This window comes from Motacilla alba, chromosome 3 (assembly GCF_015832195.1).
Source record: "Motacilla alba alba isolate MOTALB_02 chromosome 3, Motacilla_alba_V1.0_pri, whole genome shotgun sequence".
Classification (NCBI taxonomy): domain Eukaryota; kingdom Metazoa; phylum Chordata; class Aves; order Passeriformes; family Motacillidae; genus Motacilla; species Motacilla alba.
The window spans coordinates 19,292,347-19,302,149 of NC_052018.1; the positions used below are offsets into that span (position 1 = coordinate 19,292,347).

General features: G+C 34.9%; 1 protein-coding gene across 1 annotated transcript in view; it reads left to right on the forward strand.

Moving 5' to 3' along the window:
• PXDN (peroxidasin) overlaps window positions 1-9,530 on the forward strand; it is a 90,562-nt gene extending 81,032 nt beyond the window's left edge. Inside the window, exons 22-23 of the mRNA XM_038131513.1 lie at window positions 276-389; window positions 1,025-9,530. Of these exons, the coding sequence (XP_037987441.1) occupies window positions 276-389; window positions 1,025-1,147 (237 nt within the window). The 3' untranslated portion in view covers window positions 1,148-9,530. The remainder of the gene's footprint in view (window positions 1-275; window positions 390-1,024) is intronic.
• Window positions 9,531-9,803: the final 273 nt, after the last annotated feature.

A 9,803-nucleotide genomic window follows, 5' to 3' on the forward strand; every position in this document is an offset into this window, starting at 1 on the left:
TCTGTAGATGAACCATGAAGTTTTTTTTCTCTTTGTATGCTCTGAGTATTTCAATGGTAGGAAAGATGTATTTTCTGTTAGCTTTCTTTTGAAAGACTATCTTCATATGTTTTACCTGTTCCTACTCTTTTAACATTATAAAAACTAAATAGTGAGAAGAGAAACCCAGACAAGTATAACAAGGATTATATAGCATGTATGATAAGAAAAAAAACAGAATACTTTGCACAAATAAAACCCTTTTTTGATTCAGCTTCTTTTTTTAATGTTTTCAGATAAAAAAACTTGAATCACGCCTCAGTAATTCTGATTGCACTGATGAAGAGGGTAAATCATATTCCAGCAATGAAACTTGGAAAAGGGACCCTTGTACTGTGTGCGAATGCAAAGTAAGTATGTGGAAATTAATTTAGTGATAGAAAGTATAACTTTTCTTCTAAAACAGCAGTTCCAGTTTTGTGCCTGATAATTTCTGAGTAATACTTGCAAATTTTTTTATGGTTCTCAGGGTTTTTTGGCAGAAAAGTATATTATTCAGATACGCCTGCCCTGGACATTCTTTTTCAATCCAGCTGTTATCTATTATACTTCTATTTTCATGTCTGTATAGTTGCATGGGTAAATTTAATTTCAAAGTGAGACGCTTTTGAAAAAAATCCCACCAAATGCATAAAAATCAATAAAAGCTCATCTGACTTATTGCTAGTTTGTAATTTTCTTCTATCAGAGAGAAATTTTTAAAAAGATAGTAGAAAAAATATGTTAGTGCTTAGTACCTCAGTCACACCTGAACATTGGACAAAAACATATAGGCTGCTTTATCAAAAAATGAGGTAAACCAAAAAGTGCCTTAACCTTCTCAATGTAAGTTTATACTGAAACAGACTATGTGGAGTCACCATATTAGTCAGGTTCTTACAGAGAATGAATGAGAATATTTTCTGCAATAACATGGCAGATGTATTTCTTGTTTGGAACATGTAGCTAAGTATATTTTTGTTCTGCTGTTTTTCTCCTGGCACAGGTTGGTCAGATTACCTGTTTTGTAGAATCGTGCCCGCCTGCTGACTGCGAAGCACCTGTCAAGGGTAAAGGAGATTGCTGTCCAGTCTGCTTACAACAAAATGCTAATAAAAAGAAGCCATAAGTCTGCTTTTTAAGAATTTAGGGTGCATACTCCTCAAATCATATCAGTGCCTGCTGATGGCAAAACCAGGTAACTGCAGTCCTAACAACAGCAAGAAATCAAGATTTACAATATTCTAATGGTGCTGTAACAGTATAACATAATGTATCATTTTGTTTTCTGCCCATGAAGGTAAATCACAATGCAAAAATTAACAAAAGGGAAAATAGCAAACAGGTCAAAGTTAATTGTGTGTTATACTTCTCAGGTTAGACAAACTCGAACTGGTGCTACTTTAAAAGAACACTGTCAGGTAGTTTTAGGTACCCAAAATGACTGGGTTTAAGATTTAATCTAAAATGAACACTTTGTTTCCTATCTTTACTTAGCAATATTAAAAGTTTACTGCCCCTTTTTAGTACCAGTCTGTCTTGATACTTAACTTTTGCTGTTATTTAGTAAAATGCCAGGAAAAGGAAAAGACGAGCTCACTGTGCCTGAGCAATGCCATATCCAGGCCAGTTTCTGCAAACATCAATGCACGGAAATTCTCTTAAATCACACTATCACTGCTGGGCCTGGACCAGCAAGGAAATAAAGAAAGCTACTTGACACCTTTCAACATTCTTTTCTTAATTTAAGGAGCAAAATTAACCAAATTTTCAAAGCAATAAAAGCTGGAATTAGTAAGAAAATATAAATAACTGTATTTGGAAGAAAGCAAAAGCAACTGAATGTGTTTTATAGATGTAATTGACAGTGTTCCTCATTCTAGGGAAACATGCATGACAGAGTAGCATTTGTCTTAAAAATTAGCAAAATCCTTTTTGTCAAAACATTTATAATTGCTTGATGACATTTTTTGTGTGTTTGTTTCATTTATTTTAAATTTTGTAACATAACCATCCAGGTCCGTTTGAAAGCATGCTTCTCTTTATCTCAGATCAGCTCATGTAATTGTATGGCCCTGTTTTGAAAATGTGAAAAGATGTCACATGCCATTTTGTATACAAAGATTTCTACTGGTTCATTGTGCATGTTGTCAATAGACATGTTCCTGATTATATTGTGGCACTGTTGAAAAAAGGAAAATCAAAATCAAGCAACATGATTAATTGTGGATTGACTACTTTTTCTGACAAGGTGTTTGATTTTTTTTCCCAATTTGATCTAATGAATATCTATATTTACCTCAATATTTTAATCATTTGTGTTAAAAAAGGTCCATCAATGGACTTCATCTCCCATTTAAATGTTTAACATTATAGAGTATATGTCTATACTAGCATTTCAAAGTTGTGTACTTTATAGGATGCAAACTGTGCGTTTTTGACCAGGAATTAGGTTGAGTGAAGGACAACTATCATACCTCATTTTACAGTTTTTATTCTGTGTATTCAGAATTTATTCTTTCCCCGAATACTTAATTTGTTAGATGTTATTGCCCTGTCCTTTAGTCCTAAGCCAGAATTCGCTAGAACCAAAACTGGTTACATGGTTCACTGACTTCTGAGTTTAAGTGTTGAAATTCAAGGGATAGTGATTGGGGTATCAAAGAAATCTGCACAAAATTAAACCTTCATATGTTAAGCATTTCAGATTATGCCAACAGACTGAGTACTTAGTTATTGCATGGTAGAACAAATACCTGTCTAATAACTAACCTAGCACAGCAATATGAAATCCACTATCATAGTTTGGCACATAATTTCTCTGATTACTAACATTAATAATTTCTAATTTGATAATTACCATGACACACATACAAACTTTGGTGTAACTTTAAAGCTTACTACTTATGAAACTTTGTTTCATACTATGGTAGAATCAATATGTACATGTGAGTGCTGTGTTAAAGGTGTGTGGTACACATGGAATTGCAATTTATATTTTTAAGAATATTTTAATTGATTTTATATACAGTGTTTTGATTTATGTAATATTCTTTGTTAATGCTTCTAGAAATTGTGTGGTGAGCATGTTTGAGTATCACATGGTTCCTAAAGATTGTCATTCCAGTATTTCTTTGATACTCTCTGTTTTGCTGACTTTTCTCGAGAGTCCAAACCACATGTCTCGCCCTGTAATTCCAACTCAGATGGAGCTCCCATCGTCCTGTAGCAGAAGTTCTTCAAAGAAGAAGGGTTGCAGAGCTAAACCAAATATAATTTAACTGTCCAAATGGTTAAATAAGGCAGTAATACATCCAGCTGGTTACTACTTGCATTCTTTCTTTTCAATTTTATATTAAATAAGTTTTCTTAAGATTTCTGCTTATAGGAGAAGAGAGTTTCCATTTTATACATTATAAAATAGTACCTTATATCTCATTGTTCCTTTTCTCCAGCCTCCAAAGTGGGAGGTTTTCTTCGTTGTTCACTGTTTATTCATATGGTATATAAAATGGGCTTAGGAGTCTGGATATGCTTAAACAAATGTTACAAGTCTAATATTGAGTTATTTTCCACCATCCATCTGTTTATAAACCAGGAAAAACAGGTCTTTATCCACAGTGTAAAATGTAATGAGTCCTGGATTGTACTAGTTCAGTTTTATTGCAGTGTCTTTAGAATCAGCCTTGACTTTAACATTTCTGAAACAGTGGCCAGTGGCTAGCTGACTATTTGCTCAGTATCCACTGTGAGAATATTGCTGTAATATGATGCAAATTTTACATATTTATTTTCTTTTTTTAATGTTACCTGAAACAAAGTTGTTGTTATTTTAATCAGTAAATTTACCAAAGAACTGTTTGCACTGTATAATGAATGCTTTACAGTTAAAATAAAATGGGCCACATTTCCAAGTAAATTTCAAGACTTCTTCTTGTACCTGTATTCTTTAGATTATTTGCTGAAGTTGCAATGTGTAGGCTTTGATCAGATTCATATTACTTATCTTAAGCAGGATTGCCATAATCAAGACTGTTTCTGAGAAGTAAGCAATGGGCTAATAAGTCATGTAGATTCAGTAGTTTATGTAATATTACAACACAAAAGATTAAAATGTCTCTTCACTATTTTCTTCTAGATGACTGGAAAAAGATACCACAGGCTTAGGAAGAATATTTAAAAATACACTTATTTCTTAGCGAAATGCATTCTTTAGACTTAAGTGCTGAACTTTTTTTTTTTTTTTTATGGGGAATGTCATAACAGTTAAATACAAACACATACAAATTTAAGCCTGTTCTTACAGTTCCTCATGTCTCCAAATAGATCCAGTCATGACTTGCCTTCCCAAGCACTTCATTCTACATTCATTCTTTTTTTACATCATTTCACCAGTGGATATTCAGGTTCATACAATCTCAGCTTAAAATGAGTCTTCTGTGCAAGAGATCTTTTTTACCTCATTTATTCTTTTTATCCCGGGATATGAATTACTGCGGGACACATGATGAGTTCCTCTCATCCTTTGGTGAGGTGTTAGGATCTCCAGGACACTAGCTCAGTTCCTTTGTCAGATCTACTTGAAATTCATTTGAAGAATTTTGTGATACAATATCACTGAAATGAATATAATTGTAAGTTACCTTACGTTGATATGGGAGACGTTAAAGAAGGACTCCAAGAGACAAGGTTAAGAATGGTGTTCAGGTTGCACTTAATTGCACTTCACTATAGTTTAGACAGTTTAGTTTTTCATAAGGCAAATCTAGAAAAGCAAAACTGCAATAGGTCATTTGTGTGTTTTCCAGCTGCTGAAATATACTGCTGCTCACCCACACTCAGTGTTAATTGCCAAGAAGTTTGCTAACAAACCACAAAGTGTAGAAATTTAGAATAAAAACCTTGCATTGATACTGATATATTTTGAGGAAGACTTAGTTACATTTGAAATAAATCAAGTAATTTTCTTTTACTTTGTTTTTTCTTTTAGTTGATTACAGCTAACAATCATTTGGCTGCAGTATGATTAAAGTTGTATTTATAGGGAATGACCTCCCATGGTCATTAACTTTGTTTTGTAAAATAATATTTTGCTGCCATAGCCTATATTATTATATGATCTGAAGTATTTCTCCTCATATTTTCTTTCAAATCCTCAACTAGCTTCATGCTTTTTTGCCTATACTATGTACCAAATCAGTAATCTTTGCAGAGAGATCATTAGAAAGGTTGGACTGTTCCATGGTTTTAGTTTGAAAACTAGATTAAGGTATCAAGAACTGGTATATTTGACTAATTTTCTCAAAACATCTGCATTATTCTGTTGTTGTATTGTTAAAATAAGTTTAAGTTACACACACGCAATGTAATAAAATTATAAAATTACCAGTAGAACAAAAGACTGCATATTGTCCTCTAATGGTCTCTCATCTACGACATGGAGTTCAGTGAAATAAATTTTAGAATTCACCAGACTAATTTTTGGTTTGTATAAGAAAGAATGTGATCCAATATGTGATTAAATTGTGTCAACAAAAAATACTAATATGAGCATATGCACATATCTCATTCACACTGGAAGTTTCTCAGATTCCCAGCAGAATGAAGCATTATCCTTAAAACTAATGTGAACCAATAAAATGCTAAATGCTTAATAAATTATTCAGTACTAAAGCTGTCCTTACCAGCTTTGGGTTGTGATGTCAGGAGACTGTTCTGAGTCATGAAAAAGCAGCGTTGTCATTTAACAGCATATTTTAAAGCAGACATACTAATAATATCAGACTCTTGTTTTGCAATTGTTCTGGCTGCCTAGTTCATAGAACCATAGAATCAGCTGAGTTGGAAGGCACCCACAAGGATCACTGAGTCCAGCTTCTGGCCCTGCATTTCCAAGATTCACACCATGTGCCTGAGAGCACTATCCAAATGCTTCTTGAGCTTTGATGCTGTGACCACTTCCCTGGGGAGCCTCATACAGTGCCCCAACACCCTCTGGGTGAAGAACCTTTTCCTGATATCCAACCTAAACCTTCCCTGAGACAGCTTCAGGCCATTTCCTGGAGTCCTGTCTTTCATGACATAGTTCCATTACTTTCCTTTTTTTTCTCACTTAGCCTGCTATGACATGGCAAGGAAACCTCTGCACCTCCAGCATAGCTTCTTTTCTTTTGGGCCCAATGAATTTGCTGTCCAGCTGGCAGGACTATGAATGGTCCTTTCATGGGCTTAAGCATTACAGCCTGCTAACAGATGGAGCAGAGTACAGATCAGATATGTCTAAGTTACAAGAAGATCTGGCTAGCTGTGTTTGGCTGAAACGCTATGAATTGAAAATGTGTTTAGATTCAGAAATGGAACAAACAGAACAGCAGTTGCTGCAATAAGGGAATAAATTTAATTGTTGCACCTGGTAAAGATGTTCGTGGTTTTTTGATGCCTTCCTCAGTGATACAACTTAACCTTCCCACAAGTCATGTGCTGTTGCTGAGTTGCCAAAACAAAGGTCATTATTTACTTACATCTTTATGAGATGCTGTAAGTGGTTAATCTCATGTGCAGCCATTCCAAGGACTGAAATGGCAAAGTGCTTCAGGTCTCTTTTCATAGAGATAAGCATGAAAAATGTGTCCAGAGGAGGGAAAAAAGTAGTCAGGAATTGTCCAGAGAAAGGGCAATAAGGTACTGTTTTGTTTTAGCAGGGAGAAAAAAGGAAAGATTTCATCAAGGCCTTTGAAATTTTTCAGGCAAATGCAATAATTCATTAGGAATATAGGAGCAGGTTAATTTTACCAAAGCAACACATATACTAGGCTGCAATAGAGAGTCCAAAGGCTCTGGGAAGCAATTTCACCATTTATTGAACCAGCTACTAGTGATAGTAAGGCACGATTTTAGTCCCCTACCTCCATTCTGTGTATTGTCTCTCTTGCAGTGAAGATTTATTTTTTTCTGTCCTACCTGCTTTCACAGCCAGAGGATTTAAATGTGAACTCAGGACTGAAGGTCAAGGTGTTTATTAGGGCATATCATCAGCCTGACCCAGAATGGCAGGTCCTGGCTGGTGAACAAGGACAAGAGAGGCCTGAATGAGAAAGATTCAGAGTCATTCACTTAAAAACATTTCCCAGAGGGACATACAGCAGTTCCTGTTCTTTTCCTGAGCTTGGGTGACAGATTTGGCATACAAGTTAGTTATGGATTTCAAAAACACAGATTTCACACTTCCATGGAACTCTGCTAGGAGACACCAAGCTGAGGGCTTGCTGTTTCCTAGGTCACTTTTTTTTTTTTGTAAAAAGCCATCTTCTTGCTACACCTGAGAGGTAAATGTAACAACTTTCATATATAGAGAGCTATTCCAGTTGCTGAAGGAATACTCGAGCTGTTTTAACCAATGATTATCTCTGGGTAAAAATCAGTTATTTAGCAACACACATTTGTATTTAAAAACTCAAATGCTGTCACAGAAAAGGATTTCTTTTTAAATTAGGCTTTGTGGAAATAGCTTCCTTGAATGGAGTGCAGCAGACTGGAGACATTGTAGAAGTGGAATAAATGTTTTCTTCCATCTGAAATGCCTTGGCAGGATTGCATTCAGCCTTGGATGTTGCCAGGCTGTTCTCTTATACTGAGATTATTTAAATATTGCTGTGGGATTATTTGGGATTTCTTTTTTATCAACAATCAATTCAGGCAGTAACAGACAATAGGTGCCTTGAAGTCAGAAAAGGAACAGCTTGTATCTGCTACAGGCAAACATTAATGTAGATTTTAAATCCTTCATCCTATTTTTTTGGGGGGTTTTTTATTTTGGTGGAATGGTATTGTTACCCCAAATCCTATTTCACAAGCTGCTAGTATTTTTTTATTTGATCTGCAGATATATATCAGAAAGCATCATCTTACTTTTTTGAGTTCAAGCATTTTGCACATTGGGAGTGATAAAAAGGGGTGTAGTTCCTGCCTATTGCTTTAGATTAACGGACCTTTTTAAAGCCCTGAGAAGTCACTGTAGCCTTCTCTAGTAACTCAATTTTTCTAGAGCTTCTCACATTAAAACATTATCTTGTGTTTGAATAGTGTCTTTAAAAGGCTTCCAGTCTTGACAGAAAATTTTTAAATGTTACTTCTGCACAACTATAATTTAAAGTGTAGTAGGGGTTACTCTTGCCAAAAAAAAAAAAAAAAAAAAAAATCAGCCTGCAATAATTTCGTATTCTACTACTGAACTGCTCATCCTAACCCATAGTTTCATTTTAAAATTAGACCAGTCTTCTTTTTGTTTTAATTTCAAACCTGCAAGGTTTAGATGGGTGCCATTTGTAGTGTAAGATGACTCTTCACTAAACGACACCAAGAATTCATGTTCAGCCAGATCTTAGAGCTCCTTTTAGCTATTTTATTGGCCTGAATTTTTTTAGTATTCTTTATTCCTCCATGAATGATTTTGCATTTAACTATGTTACTCTAATCAGATAAACAGTCTAGAAAGTAAGCAGATTTATCAGTAATTGTTTTAATTTTCTTTATAGAAAGTTTTTTACTTAAGGTTTTGAGTTATGTAATCTGGTATAGATGTTCTGATGCAGTTACAGTGAATCCTTCTTGTAGATTCCTTGTAGCAATAATTAGCCAAGTATGACTGACCACACTTGAAAGAATAAGAAAGCAAAGGAAAAACAAATGAAGGCTGAGCTGCTACTTCCCTTCTGTGGGTGAGAAGATATTCACAAATGAAAAAAAGCTGGTGATGGACTCTGGCTTTTTTCCCCCTCATATCTGCTGCTGTTTGCTTCACTCTTGATGCACTATTTAAAGATACAAGAGCTTAGAGAGAGGCTTTGATAGAAAGTCAGGATTTACACTGTGTAGTAACACACAGTATAGGTTGTGTTTTGCTAGTGATAATCTTGTCTCTCCCTTTCAGCTTTCCTGTATTGTAGCCCTTAGTTCTGTCTCTAATTTAAGTTAGGTTAAAACAAGAATAGAACACACTTATGAAAGAGCAGAAAAATATGGCTGGGGAAACTGTTTATATTAGAAGTTTAAAGAGTTTGGGCTACATGAAGCTATAGCTGTGGTCAGGAATTTTGCATATTTTAGTGCTGGATTTGCACCACTGGAAAATAAAATGCCTTGGCTTGCAAGATTGGCAGATGTGAGAACTTCCTAGCGTCTCTGAACACCACCACAGCCCTGGAAAATTACTCAGACACAGATGAAGACCTGAGTTCATTCAAGCCTCAGTGTCTCTGTTAAGACTAACACTACAAGTACCAGCCTGGTGGGCTTTGTGGCATCACTTGCTCACAGGTGGTTAGAAAGGAGAAGTGTGTCTCTGTTCTGCACTGAATTACTGGTTACGATTTTGCTTCTCTACTAGAAACTCTGCAAAACATCTTACCTGTCTTGTAGAAGCATTTGCAATGGCAATATTTAACTATGGCCACCTTAAAATCCATAATATTTATTATTTAGACTATTAGAATATTTATGCATAGAAAAGTTACTCACATGGTATTTTTAAAATTTGTTACTACTTTAAATAATAAATATAAAAGGGATAGAATAGAATAGAAGAAATTGGAAATGCCACAACAATTACACCTTTATTTTGTAAACCAAATCTTGAGTAGCTGACTGCTTATTACTAAGTGTAAACTAGAATGTTAATCCCAGACTTTCACAGAAAATGATATAGCTTTACTTTCACAGGTTCTTGCAAAGCAACCAAGATACTAGTACTAAGTCTGGTCTGAAGAAAGCTGATGGCAGTGATTGTA